Source organism: Pipistrellus hanaki, assembly GCF_964339955.1.
Source record: "Pipistrellus hanaki genome assembly, chromosome: 16".
In the NCBI taxonomy this organism is placed as follows: domain Eukaryota; kingdom Metazoa; phylum Chordata; class Mammalia; order Chiroptera; family Vespertilionidae; genus Pipistrellus; species Pipistrellus hanaki.
In genome coordinates this window covers 38,807,282-38,826,424 of record NC_140518.1, presented here as the reverse complement: position 1 = coordinate 38,826,424, position 19,143 = coordinate 38,807,282, and the positions used below count along the sequence as shown (strand labels likewise).

At 58.8% G+C, this 19,143-nt stretch overlaps 1 protein-coding gene across 3 annotated transcripts; it reads left to right on the top strand.

The window, feature by feature from the left end:
- Window positions 1-2,288: 2,288 nt before the first annotated feature.
- Window positions 2,289-17,471, top strand: PER1 (period circadian regulator 1). Of its 3 annotated transcripts, none has more exons than XM_084863099.1 (22): window positions 2,289-2,382; window positions 7,511-7,930; window positions 8,032-8,130; window positions 8,224-8,378; window positions 8,471-8,592; window positions 8,684-8,885; window positions 9,035-9,086; window positions 9,213-9,355; window positions 9,723-9,801; window positions 9,878-9,984; window positions 10,135-10,288; window positions 10,376-10,484; window positions 10,571-10,702; window positions 10,909-11,014; window positions 11,384-11,555; window positions 11,637-11,767; window positions 12,704-12,934; window positions 14,151-14,761; window positions 15,187-15,373; window positions 15,569-15,758; window positions 16,092-16,242; window positions 16,623-17,471. In XM_084863099.1, the coding sequence occupies exons 2-22, from the start codon at window positions 7,656-7,658 to the stop codon at window positions 16,890-16,892; spliced, it is 3,678 nt and encodes a 1,225-aa protein (XP_084719225.1). In that variant the 5' UTR covers window positions 2,289-2,382; window positions 7,511-7,655; the 3' UTR covers window positions 16,893-17,471. The 3 variants fall into 3 exon arrangements, with proteins under 3 accessions (XP_084719225.1, XP_084719224.1, XP_084719226.1); XM_084863098.1 differs by lacking the exon at window positions 2,289-2,382 and adding an exon at window positions 11,955-12,131 and having other exon boundaries at window positions 7,518-7,930; XM_084863100.1 differs by lacking the exons at window positions 2,289-2,382; window positions 16,092-16,242; window positions 16,623-17,471 and adding exons at window positions 11,955-12,131; window positions 15,828-15,962 and having other exon boundaries at window positions 7,518-7,930; window positions 15,569-15,793.
- Window positions 17,472-19,143: the final 1,672 nt, after the last annotated feature.

Below are 19,143 nucleotides of genomic sequence, written 5' to 3'. Positions count from 1 at the left end.
TCTCATCCTGGTGAACCCTGAGCTCTGTTTCCCAGCTTTCCCTTCTCCCTTGCCTGAGGGTATGCTCTTGCCCTTTGTTGGATTTTTTTTTTTTTTTTTTACCCCTTGATTTAACTCCCAGATGCTGTGCAGTTGTCTTCTGTAGTTATTTCCTCCTAGGCCTGAAGTAAATGGCCAACTTATATGAAATATCTCTTCCCGCCGAAGCCGGTTTGGCTCAGTGGTAGAGCGTCGGTCTGCGGACTGAAAGGTCCCAGGTTCGATTCCGGTCAAGGGCATGTACATTGGTTGCTGGCACATCCCTGGTAGGGGGTGTGCAAGAGGCAGCTGGTCGATGTTTCTCTCTCATCGACATTTCTAGCTCTCTATCTCTCTCCCTTCCTCTCTGTAAAGAAATCAATAAAATATATTTAAAAAAAAAAAAAAAAGAAATATCTCTTCCCCTTTGTGCCTAGCACAGTGCCAGCACCCAGAGGGTTAATAAATACTTCTTGAACAAGGCCCTGGCCTGGTAGCTTAGTTGGTTCGATCGTAGTCCCAATATAAGGTTGCGGGTTTGATTCCTGGTCAGGGCACATAATAAGAAGCAACCAATGAATGCATAAATAAGTGGAACGACAAATTGATTTCTCTCAACAAACAAATCAGCCTACGGAGACCCAGCTGAAGGTGGTGTGGAGCTGGCTAGAGATGGCCTATTGCCCCTGCACTCTGTTCTACACTGGACTCTACTCCCTAATGTGGCACCCTAACATTCTTGTCCCCAAGTGCCTTACAATGGGTGGAGAATGCTAGAAAAGCTTGTGGGGGCTGACTTCTTTGGGCTGCGGGCAACCTAGTGTTTCCCAAACTTGTTGGCTCCCAAGAACTACCAGGAGTGCTTTTTTAAAAATTATTTTTTATTTTTTTAAGAATGCTTTTAAAAATATTTTTTATGCCCTGTTGTTCAGTGGTTAGAGGGTTGGCCTGCACACCAAAGGTTCCTGGGTTTGATTCCCCAGCATGGGTAAGATCCCCCACCAGTCTGTGTGTATCACATTGATGTTTCTCCCTCTGCCTTCCTCCCACTCTAGGTAGAGCAATGGAAAAAATACCCTCTGGTAAGGATTAATAATAAATAAATAAATGATAGATTTTTTTAAAAAATGCATATTTTTTATTTCAGAGAGGAAGAGAGAAATAGAAACATCCTGCACACCTACTGGGGATGGAGCCTGCAACCCAGGCATGTACCATTGACAGGAATCAAACTCAGGACCCTTCAGTGTATAGGCTGTTTCCAGTGAGCCAAACTAGCCAGACAAATAATAGATTTTTGGGCCCCTTCTCTGGAGATTCTGATTCGGCAGTTCTAAGGGGCTGCAGTGATTCTTATAATTAGGTACACGGTTATTTATTGAGGGTTTATTATATTCCAGTTAGTCTTCAGGGCTTTTTCCCATTTCATCTACTGAATATTTTCAAAGTTTAGGGTTCCCATAGGTCCTAGGACCTGCCTTCTTTATAGTGCTAGGGACCTGGGTTCAAATTTTGGCCCCTTTGCTTACTGGTGTGCTAACCCGAGCAGATTATGTAATCTTTCTGGATCTCCATCTCATTTGTGAAGCAGTTGGTAGTAAGCCGGCCTGCTCTGGGTTTGTGAGAAGCACCTAGCCTGGTCCCTAGGAAATCTAGGATCCTGCTATCATCACCACCCTCTTGCATGGAACTGATCTAATACCTCTTCATCCTAGAGCTCACACCTTCCAGCTTTTGGGAGCCTGGCCAAGGCTGGGGGCGGGGCGGGGCGCTCTTTTCACCCTGGGACCTCTCGCGGGGTCTCGGCACCAAGCGCCCGAATCTAAGCCGTCGCACACAAGTGCGCCTGCGTGCAGGTCACACTCATTGCGCCTGCGCAGACTCCGCCTTGAGTAGTGAGTGTCAAGGAAAATCCCCAGCTTCTGGGTAAACAAGTTGCCGCGTGAGGCCGCCTGCACGTGTCCTCTACAGCTCCAAGGCCGCTCGGCCTATGAGAAAGTGTGGGGGGCGGGGCTAGCATGTGCGTCACCGACCTGCTGGTTGCCACAGCCAATAGGAACTTCGGAAGTGGTTGTGGGAGCGGCTTTCTGTCAATCATTGCGTGCCGGTGCGGCCCCTCCCAATGTGGACTTGTCACTGCGGATTGGTAAATTGACCAATGAGGAGATGATGGCGGCGGGCTGTGCCAATGGTGGCTGAGCGGAGGCCTGGCAAAGGCACGAGGCGCTGGGCATGGATCCGCGCCCTTAGGCCAATAAGCTCGAGGGGCGTGGCATCCCAGCGGGTGGGCGGGCCTGGAGGAGCGAGTCCCCGTGTCTGTAGTCCTAGTTGGGAAGAGATTGGGTTCGGCGTGCTCGACAAGCGGTGAGTACTCACGATTGGGGGTAGAAGAGCGGTGGTCAGTTTTTCCGGGGTGGTGTGTTCTGTCTGTCAGTAGGGATGTTAATGGAGAGTGTGGGGAGGATCCTGCGAATGCATGATCGCAGCGGTGGGAGCCCTGATAGTTGTGGGGAATAGGGACCAGAACTCAACGTTAGAGGGACTAGTTGGGGGTTCAGGGGAGTCACTGACATCAATTCCTTCACCACTCTAAGGCACCTGGACCCCAGACTGACTGGGAGGCGGGGCTCGGAAGCCCTCAGCGACATGAGGGTGCTGAGACCCCTGGGATCCCTGAGAGTGGATGGGGCGTTCCAGTGTGTGGCTGCTGTTTGTTATGTGTCTTAAGCACTTGAAAGAGGCAGAGTTTCTGAGGCTGCTGGGACGCCCTGATAGGGAACTGGAACGGCTGCACATGGTGATGATTTGTGTGACCCTGAGCCAGTCACACCAGGGCTCTGAATGTCTTGTGTGTAAAGGGAAGGGTTAGGCCTGGGGGCCATCGTTGGGAGTAAAGATCAGGTAGCAACTGTTGGATCCTGAGAGAGACGGTGGTTTTGTATCGTTTAGCTGTGCACACATCTTCCTCAGGCCCTGGAGATGAAGAGGAACCAACAGGGTTCTCTGGTAACTGTACAAACAATAGGCCTTTGGTAAAGGGACCTGGGGTAGGGTGGAAGAGTGAGGAAGTGGGGTTCCTTGGAAATCACTGGGTCTGGTAGCTGCTAGGATGATCTCAAGGACTTTGCGCACATGTGAAAACTGGGGCTATGATGACTTGAAGTGTGTGGAGCATGCAAACGGAATGTCCCAAATGAGAGGGGGGTTTGGATGGGGTCTGTGTTCCAGGCACCAAGCTCAGAATTGGCTGGATGTTTGAGAGGTTCCGGTTCCCCAGTGCTGATTAACCTCACAGGTTTCAGAAAACTAAAAAGCCAGAATTTCAAGCCATTCTCACAGGTCACATTTGAACTCTGGCTCTATTTGTTAAGAGCCTGAGACTTGTTATGAGACTATTTAGTAAAGTTTAGTAACTTATGAGCTTCAGTGGGTCCTTTGGATAGTAATTCCCATTTCACAGTGTTACTATGAAGATTAAATAAGATAATGTATGCAAAGTGCTTGACAAAATGCCTGGGTTGTGTTTTTAAAATTATTTAGCTAAAAATATGCCTATAGGATGACAAAACAGCAACAGGGCGAGAGATTTATGTGAATGCTGTGGTTAGGAACTGTTCTCACATTCTTGAGTTTTTCTGCCAGTTTTGGTGACTCCCTCCCCCTTTCCCTCTTCTGGTTCTGGTCTTCAGGCACCAGCCCAAAACCCTCTCCCAGGATCCAGGCCCTAGGCTGAGCCACTTGCTTTCCCAGTTGATTTCCTCATCCTAGACTCATTCTCCACCCTGCCCCTCCTTCTTTGGTGCCATAGAAACCAGAGATTCAGGCTCTGAAGGGGGCCTCGCAAGAGCAAAGGTGCGTGTGTTCTCTCACAGAACCCGGCCTTCCTGGGATTGCGCCAGCAGATGTGTACAGTTGGGAGAGGGGAGAAGGCAGGGCCAGGAGCTGCAGGGACAAGCCCAGGGGAGGGCGATGCGTGTCTGCAAAGAGCGGGGGAGGAGGGACCCCTTCTAATCCTCTCTCCAGGAATCCCTGGCTTTGGGACAGGACGGCTGTTGTTGGGTTGTGGGAGGCGCTCGGGCTTGGTGCATGTCCTGGGCCACCCGCCAAAAGAACACGATGTTCCCAAGTGCGCTGGCCGCCGCCCTCAGGGTCTGGCCGCCGGCCAAACCACTGCCTCCCCAGCCGCCCTGCCCCACATTCCCTGGCCTCCTCGCCCCGCCCCGCTCCTCCGCTTTGACGTCACCGCTGCCTCCCGCCCCCTCTCCTCCATTGACGGCAGCAGGGCCTGTTACTGTGGGGACCGGGAGGCAGGACAACCGGGGCCGTGGGAGCCGGTGAGCGCTGCTGAGGCTCTGAACCCTTTGTCTATGCAAAAAATAAATATGGAGGTGTAGGAGGGAGAGCAAGGGCTGCCTTGTGTCAGGAGAGATTACACCTTTACCCTGAGGAGCGCCGCTGGGAGGAAGGAAAATGTTTCCCCAGAAGAGATGTCTGAGAATGAGACAAGGGATGGGGCCACAGCTTGTGAGTTGGGGGTACATATTCAAGTAGAGAAGACTGAAAACCCAGGTGCTGCTGTGTCTTCTTGCTTTGGTTTTTCTAGGTTATTTTATATCCTCCCTCCCAGCTTTTCCACAGAGCCTTCCCCCGGCACCCAATGGGGAACAGCATTGTTAAGGAAAGCCTGGGCCTGTGACACCGAGGAGAGTGATTGGGTCAGCATCGCTGGGGGTGAGGGGCTTGCCACCCGCACCTTCAGGGAGCCCTGAGAGGAACTACTCATTACAGCCCTGGATGGAAGGAGTCTGTACCTGCAGCTCTCCTGGGCCTGCCCTGCTACTGTATTCCCCAAATCAGCCCCTGTTCTGTTTCTAGGACTCAGTGTTTTGCTCCTCCTTCTTTTAAAAAAGTTGTAATTTTCAGTCCCTCTCCGGAGCTGAGTCCTTTTCCCCTCCCCTATCAGTGTTAACAACAAAATCATGGTTTTTACTATCACCTGCCATGTGTCAGCTTCTGTCCTAGGGTCTGGGGAATACAGCGAAATAGAGAGATGATGTTCTTGGCTTTCTCTTTTCCTCACGGTGGAGATCTGAAGCCCTTGCCACCAGACCCTTTTCTGTCTAGGGCCCCAATTGGTCTTTTTTCTCAGGTATCCCTTTTGTTTCCCTGGGTTTCTAGCCCTCCACTTCTGGGGCAGCTCTAACTGTGGGTGGCTGTATCCTGAGGAGAGAAGCACTAGTCACCACATAGGCTGCCTACGCCTACAGACCTTTCCTCTGATTGGCCATAGGAGCACCTGCCTTTGTTTCCCTTCACACCTCCCCCTGGCTCTGGCTGCCTTTGTATGGTGCGTATCCGCCACCAGCAGCACCACACTTCATCATATCTGGATTCTCAATCGCCTTCCTCCTAGCTGTGTAAGGATTGGAAGTGTCAGAGGAAGGAGTTGGGTAAGACAGCTTTATTATAATGACAAGGCTGAGAAAGGGAACCCAGGACAAGTCAGGCTGGTTCAGGGACCAGCCATGTCATCCAGCTTGATCCTCCTCCCAGGGTCTGCGTTCCCTTGTCCCACCCCTAGTGTCCTGCAGGGCTGATCAGTTCAGTGAGCGAACATCTCTTAAATACTAGTGTATTCCGGGCATGTTCCCGGAAGAGGGGCGGCTTACCTCCCTTCCTTTCAGTATTCATTGTACAAGGCGTCCCCGCTCATTGGCTGGTGGGTAGAGGCTGTGCCAGCACCCAGATCCACGTGCACCCGCGTGTGTGACACAGCCCTGACCTCAGTGGGGGCCAGTAGCCAATCAGGTGCCAGGACAAGAGCCCCAGCCAGAGGGGGCGGGGCCCGGGCGCCGCGGCAGGAGGCCAATGAGGGGCAGAGCCTGGCATTATGCAATCCACCTCCTGGCCCGGAGCTTCCATTCGGCGGCGGCTGCACCGGCGGCAGCAGGGGCCGGAGGACGCTCGCGCGGACAGGTAGGCGTCTTCATGATCCCCCTCCCCCGGCAGCCGGTTACCAGCTCCCAATCGGATCGCCCCTACTTACAGCCTGCTATGCTGCTTCCGGCCCGGGAGTTCAGACAGCACACCAATAATCTGTCTTCCTTTACCGATGTCCACACCCTCTCAGCCCCCCTGGGACCCAGGTGTTGTTCCTTGCAACCCTGCACCGGCTGCCTGTACTCTGACCCTCTTACCTTACCTTACCTCCGCTTTGCCCCCCCCCCCCCCCCCCCCGCTCCCAGCTCTTCCGGTCCCACGCCCGACCCTCAGCAGGAATGACCCCTGCCGCCTTTTTTGTCACTCGGGGTCCCCGGTTTAGCCGCGGTACCGGACCCCTTCTGGGTTTCTGTGCTCCCTGCACTCCCCCCTCAGCCCCTGGCCCGGCGCCGGCCGTGATGTCAGTCCGTTTCGGGCTGGAACATCCCGTTCTCGGTGCTAGTTCTTGCTGTTGGCCACAGCCTTCCTTTGGCTCAGAAAATGCTCGGGGTTTGGGGGTGTGGTTGGACCGAGAGTAGGAGAAGAAATATCCGCTGGCTGTGTGTATCCCGTGCTCAGAGCGGAGTGTGTCTGCTTCGGGTGGGGGTGGGGTATGTGTCCAGAAAATTCGCGGGCTGAGGTGAAAGGATTCCTGGGTCCCTGACAGAGGCAGGTGCCAGCTTCGGTTTGGGGGGGAGGGTTTGGGTGAGGGTGGAGGGGCCAGGTAACGTGAGGCTGAGAGATCTTGACCAGGATGAGTGGAATCCAGGCGAGCGCCAGGCTGTGGGCTTTTTGCGGAGGGCAGTGGCCGGTGGCCGTTGTGTGTTGCCCCGGGGAGCAGGGCCAGCTCGCGGAGTCCCGGCAGGCCACCCCTCTCAGGGAACGGGGAGATGGTAGAGGTGGGCGAACCCCGGCCACGCTCGCCTGCGCGCCTGTGTGGGAGTAGGTCCGTCGTCTGCTTCCGCTGGGAAATGGGGGAGGGTCGCCCTTCCCACCCTCCTGTGGTCCCTCCAGCAACCGCTGAGCTCAGCGGCTGACGTCGGTTTCCCTGGTGACCGCGGTGGCGGCGGAAGCGCCGTGGTGGGGCCGCACGGGTCTCCGCGCATGTGCAGCGGAGAGGGCCCCGCCCCCCGATAAAATTAGCCGGGAGACCTAAATATAGGAGGCGCCGGGCCCGCCGGGCGCCCCGCGGCCTCGGCGTCCTGGGCAGAGTGGGAGCCAGAGGGGAGTTTGGGGCTGGAAGATGGCCAGTTTGGCCCACAGCCGTGGTGTCAGTAGACTGCTCAGGCTCCACTTACCCAGCCACGCTGGCAAGGGCAGTGGGAAAGCCAAAGGAAGGTCCCACCCACCTCCAGCCCCTACCGGGACCAGACACTGAACTCCCCTAGCTTCTATTAGAAGCCCGGGTCCCAGGAGCCTGGGGGCAGGCGCGGGGAGGATCTGAGTGTAGCGGCTACTGTCCAGATAACAGCCCCGCTTTCTCTAAGCCCTCCTTTCTGGTCTTCCTCTCCAGGTACTGACCTGTGACCGAACTTCTCAATCCTCAGAGACTTGGGTCTCCCCCTTCACTCCCCAGCCAGGCCTCCTGGCCCCCTTGTGCATCCGTGGTGGCCTCTCCATCATCGCTGTTTTCCACCTGCCCTCCCCATGGCCCAGACATGAGTAGCTCCCTAGAAGGGGCTGATGGGGGAGGGGACCCCAGGCCCGGAGAATCCTTTTGTCCTGGAGGGGCGCCTTCCCCTGGGCCTCCGCAGCACAGGTCTTGCCCTGGCCCCAGCTTGGCTGATGACACCGATGCCAACAGCAATGGCTCAAGTGGCAATGAGTCCAACGGGCATGAGTCCAGGGGTGCATCTCAGCGGAGCTCACATAGCTCCTCCTCTGGCAACGGCAAGGACTCGGCCCTGCTGGAGACCACTGAGAGCAGCAAGAGGTGTGTACGGACGTGTGTGACGGGGGCTGGGCGGTCTGGTGAGCAGGCCGAGCCCGGAGAACGGCTTTCTGCTCAACGTGGGCCTGTTGCTTCTCCCTTAGCACAAACTCTCAGAGCCCGTCCCCACCCAGCAGTTCCGTTGCCTACAGCCTCCTAAGTGCCAGCTCAGAACAGGACAACCCATCTACCAGTGGCTGCAGGTGTGTGGGGTCAGGGCTGGGGAAGAGGCCCGGGGCCTGGGCCGTGCTTTGAGGCTCACGCCTGTGCCCCTTCCCTCCCTCTGGGCCTTGCAGCAGCGAACAGTCAGCCCGCGCCAGGACCCAGAAGGAACTCATGACAGCGCTGCGGGAGCTGAAGCTCCGGCTGCCGCCAGAGCGCCGCGGCAAGGGCCGCTCCGGGACGCTGGCCACGCTGCAGTACGCGCTGGCCTGTGTCAAGCAGGTGCAGGGTGAGTGGTGCTCCCTGGGAGGACAGCGGCCGGGTCCCGGGCTACTGTGGGGGAGCCATCTCGCTGAGTGTCCCACTGCCCTCACCCTGTAGCCAACCAGGAGTACTACCAGCAGTGGAGCCTGGAGGAAGGGGAGGCGTGCGCCATGGACATGTCCACCTACACTCTGGAGGAGCTGGAGCACATCACGTCCGAGTACACGCTTCGCAACCAGGTCAGCGGCCGCCCCGCCTCTCCGTCCTCACTCACCCTCCTCCCCGCCCCCACGGCCTCTGAGTCCGCTCTGTCTTCCCTCTGCTGCCCAGGATACCTTCTCCGTGGCCGTCTCCTTCCTGACAGGCCGAATCGTCTACATTTCGGAGCAGGCAGGTATCCTGCTGCACTGCAAGCAGGACGTGTTCCGGGGCGCCCGTTTCTCCGAGCTGCTGGCTCCCCAGGACGTGGGCGTCTTCTATGGCTCCACGGCCCCGGCTCGCCTGCCCACCTGGGGCGCGGGGGCTTCGGCAGGTGAGGTCCCCAGGGGCGTGGGGGACGGGTGAGCCGCTGCCGGAAGCTCATTCTGTGAGGAACCGGAGGCCCAGGCTTTTCCCTGCTGGGTTCCTCCCAGCCCGGAGGGGCCTGGGGGCCTGTGCTCACCCTCTCCCGGTCTCTCCCAGGTTCAGGCGCCAAGGACTTTGCCCAGGAGAAGTCTGTCTTTTGCCGTATCAGGTAGGCGGGAGCAGACCCCTCCACCTCCCACACACATTCCTCCTTCGCTGTGTGGACCCTGACCTCCAGGCGGAGGGTGGGCGGCCTTTCCCTGAGAGTCACTAACGCCTGTTTTCTCCCTTCCAGAGGAGGTCCCGACAGGGACCCAGGGCCGCGGTACCAGCCATTCCGCCTGACCCCATATGTGACCAAAGTCCGGGTCTCCGAAGGGGCTCCCGCCCAGCCGTGCTGCCTGCTCACTGCAGAGCGGATCCACTCGGGCTACGAAGGTGGGCAGGCCAGGAGGGGGGTGGAAGGAGGGTGCCTCCTCTGGTTCGGGGGTGAAGCAGGACATGAGTCTGGGAGGCAGGAGCCCCGGGGAATTTTGGAACAGAGAAGGTATTACAAAGATGAGGCTTTGAAGCCTGCTTTAGAGGTAGAGTTGGCTAAGAGCCCAAACCAGGAGAGGGCAAAGCAGTGCGCCTTGCTCTCGCTCATTACTGGAATGGCCACAGCGTGGTCCCGGCCATCTTGGTAGGCCAGAGGCCCAGGGCAGAGCTGGGGAGGGTGGCAGCCAGCCTGGCCCCAGGCGGCATGGAGGGCTGAGGTCCTGGACCATTTTGGATGAGACCCAGTGGCCACGTTTTCTGTGCTCAGCTCCCCGGATACCGCCGGACAAGAGGATCTTCACCACACGGCACACGCCCAGCTGCCTCTTCCAGGATGTGGACGAAAGGTGAGGTCAGGACCTGAGGAAGAGTGGGCGGCCGGGGCTGAGGCCATGGCCAGACTGATGCCTCCTCCCGTTTCAGGGCTGCCCCTCTGCTGGGCTACCTCCCCCAGGACCTCCTGGGGGCCCCAGTGCTCATGTTCCTGCATCCTGAGGACCGGCCCCTCATGCTGGCCATCCACAAGAAGAGTGAGTCCGCACCCTGCTCCTCCTCCCCGGCCGCCTCCAGGCTTCTGAGCGGTGCCGTCCGGGGCCTGGCTCTCCCGAGGCTCCAGTGGGGTGGCTTCGCCTTCCTCAGCGCCCCCTCCTTCCCGCTGAGCCTCCCCCATTTCCCTTCAGTCCTGCAGCTGGCCGGCCAGCCCTTTGACCACTCTCCCATCCGTTTCTGCGCACGGAACGGGGAGTACGTTACCATGGACACCAGCTGGGCTGGCTTCGTGCACCCCTGGAGCCGCAAGGTGGCCTTCGTGCTGGGCCGCCACAAAGTCCGCACGTGAGAGGCGTGAGCGGAGCGGGCGGGGAGGTGGGGCGGTGGGAGGGGGTAGGGTTTGGGTTTGACTCCCCCTTCCTCTTCCCGCAGGGCACCCCTGAATGAGGACGTGTTCACGCCTCCAGCCCCCAGCCCTGCTCTTTCCCTGGACCCTGAGATCCAGGAGCTGTCTGAGCAGATCCACCGGCTGCTGTTACAGGTGAGAGCTGGGAGAGGAGGCCTGGAGCGGAGGGAGGGGCGGGCTGCAGGGTACGGACGCCTCACCTGCTCCTCTCGCTGCCTCAGCCCGTGCACAGCCCCAGCCCCCCGGGGCTCTGTGGCGTCGGCCCGGTGACTTCCCCAGGCCCCCTCTTCAGCCCTGGCTCGTCCAGTGACAGCAACGGGGGTGACGCCGAGGGGCCTGGGCCTCCTGCCCCGGTGAGTGCTCTTTCCCACTGCACCCCTCTAGCCGCCCAGTCCCCTTCCTTTTTGGAATCAGCATTGCCAATCCCAGGCTCACCCGCCTCCTTTCTCCTGCTCTCCTCATGGCCTCCCTGCTTACCCACAGGAGTGCACTGTGCCCGGCACCCCTGCCACTGGCGAATGCTGCCCAATGCTGCCCACTGCCCTGCTCTGTCCCTCAGGTGACCTTCCAGCAGATCTGTAAGGACGTGCATCTGGTGAAGCACCAGGGCCAGCAGCTGTTTATCGAGTCCCGGGCTCGGCCTCTTCCCCGGCCCCGCTTCCCCGGTGAGTTGGCAGGGGTGTCAGTGTGGGTGCGGGTGTGGGTGCGGGTGGGGGTGTGGGTGGGGGAGCGGGTGCGGGTGCGAGCGGGTGCGGGTGTGGGTGCGAGCGGGTGCGGGTGTGGGTGCGAGCGGGTGCGGGTGCGAGCGGGTGGGGATGGGGGTGCGGGTGGGGGTGTCGGTGCGGGTGGGGGTGGGGGTGCGGGTGGGAGTACGGGTGGGGGTGGGGGTGGGGGTGGGGGTGGGGGCGGGGGTGCAGGTGGGGGTGGGGGTACGGGTGGGGGTGTGGGTGGGGGCGCGGGTGAGGAGTGAGACTGCTGGTCTTCTGACCTTCACCCCAACCCAGAAGCTTTCTTCTCTTTTCTTGTTGGCTCAGCTATAGACACAGTCAAGGCCAGGACCCTTTCCTGCCAGTCCCCAGACCCAGGGCTGGAGGCAGACCCGGCTCTAGTCCCAGCCCCGCCCGCTGTGGCCCCTGAGGAGGCTGAGCGGAAAGAAGCCTCCAGTTGCTCCTACCAGCAGATCAACTGCCTGGACGGCATCCTCAGGTAAGGCTGGTCTGCACCTCCTTCCACTGGCACTGGTCCTGCCCCCTCCAGGCCCTGCCCTCATGTCCTGTGCGTTGCCAGGTACCTGGACAGCTGCAACATCCCAGGCACCACCAAGCGCAAATGTGCCTCCTCCTCCTCCTGCTCCGCCTCCTCGGCCTCTGATGACGACAAGCAGAGGACAGGTCCAGTCCCTGTGGGGACCAAGAAAGGTAAAGACCAGAGCCTGTCCCGCTCCCCCTGCCCCGTGCTGGCCTGCTAGCCTGTGTCTCCCCCCTCTGCCTGTCCCCCTCCCAATCTCCAGATCCTCCCTACCATCCACTCCTCCCCCTCCTCCCTGGGACTCCTCTCCTGAACGGTGGGGCAAGTGGTGGTAACTGGTGCCATCTCTCCGCACAGATCGGTCGGCGGTGCTGTCGGGGGAGGGGGCCCCCCCTCGGAAGGAGCCGGTGGTGGGAGGCGCCCTGGGCCCGCTCGCCCTGGCCAATAAGGCGGAGAGCGTGGTGTCCGTCACCAGTCAGTGTAGCTTCAGCTCCACCATCGTCCATGTGGGAGACAAGAAGCCCCCGGAGTCGGGTATGGCTTGGCCTGGAGTAAGGGGGGTACCCGCTCCCTGTGGCCCCCCAGCCAGTTCCCCGCCGGCCTTCCCACCCCTCTGCCCTGATGGAGAGAAGAGGCTCCGGCTCAGCATGGGGCTGCCGCTCCTGCCTCCATCCCACCGGCCTTTGCTCCTTTGTCTTCCCCACCCTGCTTCCCCCGTCTTCCTGTCAGTTCACAAAGTATGGGGTGGGTCAGCCCCCGGCACTGACCACAGGCGGTCGGGCGGCAGGGACTCAGAAAACCCTGAGGGACAGTGACCTGGAAAACGTGGGAGAGAAGGGCCAGGGGTGGGCTTCCCTCTGAGGGGTGGAGGGTGTCATCCTGGGGGGGTGCCCTGGGGGACAGGTGCCCTCTCTCCTCCGGGGACAGCTGTGCAGAGGAGCGGGCCCAGCGCCAGTCCCCGGCGGGGAGGGGCCCAGCAGTACCACAGGGCCCAGGCCCGTGGGGCCGAGGCCAGGGGTTGGCTAAGCTATCGGACAGGGGAGGTGTGGTGTGGTGGTAACTCTTGAGGTGATTCTGATGATCTTTCCCCATCTCGCCCTCCTCAGACATCGTCATGATGGAGGACCCGCCTGGCCTGGCTCCATGCGCGGCCCCCACCCCCGCAGCAGCCCCTGACCCGGTCCCAGATGCCTACCGCCCCGTGGGCCTGACCAAGGCCATGCTGTGCCTGCACACACAGAAGGAGGAGCAGGCCTTCCTCAACCGCTTCCGGGACCTCAGCCGGCTGCGTGGACTCAACGGCTCCTCCGTGGCTCCCTCGGCCCCTGGAGAGCGAGGTAGCCAACCTTCACCTCTCTGAGCTGCCCTCTGCCAGTCTAGGATCGGACTGTTTCGGGGAGGGGTCTTTGAGGGAGATGTTTCTGCTCCAGAGACCCAGACTCCTACTGCCTCCACACCTGGGCCCTGGGCCCGCCTGGGGCCGGCCCTTCGTTAGGGTCTCCCCACTGGGCCGGCAGCCAGGCTGCGGCCAGAGGGCAGCACGGGGGCTGGCGCTCTGCGTCAGGTCAGAGGTGTGCCCTCTCAGACTCAGTTGTCACTGAGTAAGAGACGTATACAGGCCTGGCAGTGTGGCTCAGTTGGTTGAATGTTATCCTGTGCACCGAAGGGTTGCCAGTTCAATTCCCGATCAGAGCACATGCCCAGGTTGCCGATTTGGTCCCAGTCGAGTGTGTATAGGAGGCAATCGATCATATCGATGTTTCTCTCTCTCTCCTCCTCTTTCTAAAATCAGTAAACATATATTTTTTTAAATATATTTTATTGATTTTTTACAGAGAGGAGGAGAGAGGGATAGAGAGCTAGAAACGTCAATGAGAGAGAAACATCGACCAGCTGCCTCTTGCACACCCCCTACTGGGGATGTGCCCACAACCAATGTACATGCCCTTGACCGGAATCGAACCCGGGACCTTTCAGTCCGCAGACCGACGCTCTACCACTGAGCCAAACCAGTTTCAGCAGTAAACAATATTTAAAAAAAGAGAGGGATCTATACAAAGTCAGGCTTCAAGAGGCAGACAGCAGCCCAGCAGTGACTGAGGGAGGCCTCCTGTAGGCGGACACAGGGCTCAGGATCGGCTTTCCTGCCTATGTCTTCGCTACATCAAGAGCTAGGCAGAGCGTGGCTTTGACTGGCAGAAGGAGCGCCAACACTGGCAGCGCCTGAGGGAGCTTGATGCATGGACTGAAGCCTCCCACCCATTCGTTTATGGACCACCCTGCTCTCCCCATCGGCCAGTGCCTCTCCTGCACACCCAGCTCAACCCCTCAGCCCTCATGTAACCTTCCCTCCCCGCTCCTTTCTCAATAAACCCCCTGTCCTGCCTCCTGTGATTCTTGCCTGGAGGCTCCCACTCCCCAGTCCCCTCTAGCAGGCTGAGAAGCTACACTAGGGCTGTCGCCCGCCCTCTCCCGCGTTAGAATGGCAGGGCAGTGAGTGCGGGGCGCCAAGCCCACACGGAGGCCCTCCCTCACCCCGGTCTCTCCCCACAGGCTGCCGCCACGGCCGCACGCCCCCCGGCCGCCGACACCACTGCCGGGCCAAAGCCAAGCGCTCACGGCCCCACCAGCCCCCTCGGGGGGAAGCCCCCTGCTGTGTCTCCCACCCCTCACCCGTCCCCCCCTCCGCCCCTTGGCCCCCCCCTCCAGCCGCCACTCCCTTCCCAGCTGTGGTACAGCCCTACCCCCTCCCAGTATTCTCCCCCCGAGAGGGTCCCCAGCCTCTTTCCTCGGCCCCCGCCTCTGTGTCCCCTGCAGCTTTCCCTGCCCCCCTGATGACCCCAGTTGTAGCCTTGGTGCTACCTAACTATCTGTTCCCTACCCCCTCCAGCTATCCCTATGGGGTCCCTCAGACTCCTGCCGAGGGTCCCCCTACCCCTATGTCCCACTCCCCTTCCCCGTCCTTGCCCCCGCCGGCCCCCAGCCCTCCCCGCCGCCCAGACTCTCCACTCTTCAACTCGCGGTGCAGCTCCCCGCTCCAGCTAAACCTGCTGCAGCTGGAGGAGCCCCTCCGTGCAGAGGAGGGGGCTGCCGCAGGGGGCCCTGGGAGCTGTGCTGGGCCCCTGCCTCCCAGTGAGGAGGCCGCCGAGCCAGAGGCCAGACTGGTGAGAACGGGTTCCGCTTCTTCTTACGCAGCCCTCCTCCCTGTGCTCCTCCTCCTCTCTGCACTGCTTCCTGCCCTCTGCCTGCACCTCATCTCCAGAAGGTGGCCGGGGGGGTGGGAGACCCCAGCTGAGTTTCTGAATAAGGCAGAACCCCGCGGCCTGCCTGTGCAGGGGGACAGTCCTGTCTGTCTGACAGGCGGTGTGGACATCCCAATAACCTCTGAGCGTGCATGTGCCCCTTGGAAATGGTTCGGCGCCATGTCCCTGCTCTTCGCCAGCTCTCTGCTCTCTCATTCCCCTCCCAGTATCCTGGATCAGATCAAAGGCCACTTGGCTTGGGTGTGCTCCCCAACCGGTGGAAAGTGGAAGCAGTTGAAGGGAAGCCCAGGTGTTGATCCCTTAATTTTTCCCGGCTCCCCCACCAGGTGGAGGTAACTGAGTCCTCCAATCAGGACGCACTTTCGGGCTCCAGTGACCTCCTGGAATTGTTGCTGCAAGAAGACTCTCGCTCGGGCACAGGCTCTGCCGCCTCAGGCTCCTTGGGCTCCGGTTTGGGCTCTGGGTCTGGTTCAGGCTCCCATGAGGGGGGCAGCACCTCAGCCAGCATCACACGTGAGTGCCCCCACCAGTGCCTCCGAGGTAGAGCCGTGACGGGGGAGTTGAGTCCAGGCCCCACGTTGGTGGGCAGCCTGGGCCACGCCCGGCTTGGGCTCCTAAGGCCAGTGGGCTGGACATGGGGCCTTGAGGGAGGTGGGCGTGCCAGCTGGCTGACTCCACTGGCTGGCACCCTGTCACCCTGCTTTATAGGAAGCAGTCAGAGTAGCCACACAAGCAAGTACTTCGGCAGCATCGACTCTTCGGAAGCGGAGGCTGGGGCTGCCCAGGCCAAGGCTGAGCCGGGGGACCAGGTGATTAAGTACGTGCTCCAGGATCCCATCTGGCTGCTCATGGCCAACGCTGACCAGCGCGTCATGATGACCTACCAGGTGCCCTCCAGGTGAGTTTGAGGCCTCCTTGCCATCCTTTCGAGAGGTGGAGAAGGTGGCCCACCCTCACTCCCCAGAAGGTGGCCCACCCTCACTCCTCACGCGGGGTTTTCTTTTCTGGGGCTGGCTCTCCTCTGTGGCTCTCTGTCTGTCCTGTCCCCTGCCTGTCGGAGCCCTCTCATTAGTTCCTCCCGGGCTGAGGGCAGCTCTCCTGGTCTCAGAAGCCCTGAACGCCTCGGGAGGAGCATGAGGCAGTGGGCGGGGAGCTGTGGTAGCGGAAGAATGCCAGCCTCATGGGCCCTGACCCCACCGCCCAGCTTTGACCTCTGAACCCCCTCCCTCAGGGACATGGCCTCCGTGCTGAGGCAGGACCGGCAGCGGCTCCGGGCCATGCAGAAGCAGCAGCCTCGGTTCTCGGAGGACCAGCGGAGGGAGCTGGGCGCCGTGCACTCCTGGGTCCGGGAGGGCCAGCTGCCTCGGGTCCTCGACGTGATGGTGAGAGGAGGAATCTGGGCCAGGAGGGAGGAGAACGAATTGAACTCAGGTCAAGAGGATAGAGGCTAAGGGCTGATTCCCTTTATTGTCGCTGGATTATTCTAAAGAATCTTGATTTTACTGAGTTTGCTGCTGGGTTATGTAGTATTAGACCACATGTGTTTTTGTAGATCTTTTCTGGGCCAATTCTATGCTACTGACCATTGTGACTGCCCCATGGTGGGGCCTGGGTCAGGGCACAGTGGAGTTTCCAGTCTTGGCCCACATGCCTCTATGGACTATGTTTCCTCGGAGTGTATTCTGGGAGGTGCTCGGAGCTGGGGTAGGGGGTTATCAGTGGGAGAACCTTGCCTGACTCACTCACCCCCTCTCCCTCCAAGGCCTGTGTGGACTGCGGAAGTAGCACCCAGGACCTCGGCCACCCTGAAGACCCCCTCTTCTCAGGACTGGATGGGTTGGGGCTGGAGCCCATGGAAGAGGGTGGAGGCGAAGGTGGCGGAGGCAGTTGTGAGGATGAGGGCGGAGATGTGGCCCAGGCCCAAGCTGGGGCTCGGATCTCAAGCTCTCAGGACCAGGCCATGGAGGAGGAGGAACAAGGTGGGAGCTCGTCCAGGCCAGCCTTACCTGCCACGGAAAATGGCACCAGCTAAACTGCATTTGGGGGCCACCTCCAGGAGTGCATGAGAAGCTTCTTCCACATCCAACTCTCAGAACTCAGATGTGGCTGGACCAACCAGCAGCAAACTGGCCCAGCTTCTCCCACTGTCGGGGGCTGGACCCCCATCACATCAGCCCAGGATCCAGGGTGCCTCTGGCCTCTAGGGAACAAGGGGTGGAATCTGCAGAGAAGCCTCAGCTCCCTCCCCTGCTGAGTCCTTTCTCCCTGGACAGGGTTGCTGACAGGCTGCTGACGTGGCCTCTCCATGTCCCAGCTGAGCCCTGATCCTGGGAACCAAGGGTTGGGGCTGCACTTATTTATTGGGGGAGGAGTCCTCTCCTGCCTCTCCCCCGATGGGAGAGGAGGGCCGAGGCTCCAGCAGGAGCCAGCGGTCCGAACCTCTAGCTGCTCCAGGTGGGGGAGGTTGGTGGACCACGGGGTCCTTGGTGCTGCCCTCAGGTGGGACCCAGGCGTTCTCAGCTGTTCCCTCTGCCTATGACATTTGTGTTTTTGATATTGTGTCTCTTAATATTTTTTAATACAAAAACAAAAAATAAAAGAATAAAACCCAGGGCTTTGTGGAATAAAGTTTGGGGTTGGGTAAGGGGAGGTCTTGGGGAGGAGGTGGCTTTCTGTCCTCCCCCTGCTTCCAGGAAGGTTGTTGTGAGAGCAGTTCCTGTCCCTCTTCTCCCCACGCCCGTTTTCACTGAAGGGCTATGCTGAGCCTGCTGAATCTCCACCTACTTCACACCCCTCTCACTCTAGCATGGCCTCAGCTCCTTTGTCCAAGGAGGGAGGCATGAAAAGCAAGCACCATGGTGGGTCAGCAGGTTGGGTGTCCTGAAGCAGTTGAGGACTTCTGACTTCTTTGTCACCGCACAGGAGAAGGCCTGAAGGTGTCGGTGGCTAAGGGGGCAGGAGTCACGAACCCATGCATGGTCAAGTTGGCCCCCAAAAATGTGGAAGGAGGAGGGGCGGAGCATTAACTTTGTGGTTCAGATCGCAAAACCTTTGGGAAGGGAAACCTTTGAAAGGGATGAGCTGCTGCCGGCTTGGGGCAGCCATTGTTCTGTAATTGGTTTTACCGGCCACATGAATAGTTCTATCTGAGGATGTACCAGCCTGGCATCAGCACCATGGCTTAGCTGGTCAAATCTCCCGTCTGGCTCTGGCTGGGTAGCCTGGTTAGAGCATCAGCCGTGTACACCAACGTTGCCCTTGGGTCCCTAGTCAGGGTACATACAAGAATCAACAAATGAACGCATAAATAAGTGGAAAAACAAATCAGTGTCTCTTGCTCTTCCTTCCTCTCTCAAATCAATAAGTAAAATAAAGGGCCTGCGTAAAAAGGAGACCCTGGGTTCGAATCCCAGCGGTACCTGGCCCAGGTGACTAGTATATTATTGCTGAGGGGCGAACTCATTTCCGCCTCTTCCAAAAGGCTTCTCGCAATTGGGCATCCCTTTGCTTTGAAGGGTTTGGGCCGATTTGGGCTTATTTTGTTGGAGCCATATTTGGCTCCGTGCGAGGAAGGAGGGAAGGAAAGTTGCGCCCATAGGGCTGCTGATGCCTGATGCAAAGCAGGTGCGGCCAGCAGCATCCAGGTCCGTATGCACAAACATCTCGAGATAACCGGGTGGAGGCGGGACAGAACCGGCCAGGGGCAAACCTCTTTATAGACAGCTATAGTTGTGCAGGCAGTGGGCCCCTTGTGGCTGTGATGGCCGAGTGGTTAAGGCGTTGGACTCGAAATCCAATGGGGTCTCCCCGCGCAGGTTCGAATCCTGCTCACAGCGCCAGAAGTTTTGAAGAAGAGTCATTTGGTAATTTGTTTTCCCAGTGATTTCTTTCCTTGGAGAAGATCCTGCATTTATTCTAGAACTCTCAGACTCAATCACCGGTGACCACTCCATAAACTCCCTCTTGCAGGCTTTACACTCCTTCCTACATTTCTGAAGGCTGTGTCCTGTGGAAGTTTTTTTTTTTTTTTTAATTTAATTTAATTTATTTATTTTAATATATTTTATTGATTTTTTTTGCCCCCCTCCCCCCCATACATACCCTCCCTCCCCAGAGTTTTGTGTCCATTGGTTGTACTTATATGCATGTATACAAGTCCTTCAGTTGATCTATTATCTCCCCCAGATCTCCCTCCCCTCCCCGCTGTAATTTGACAGTCTACTTGTTGCTTTACTGTCTCTATATCTATCTTTTGGTTCATCAGTTTATAATGTTCTTTATTA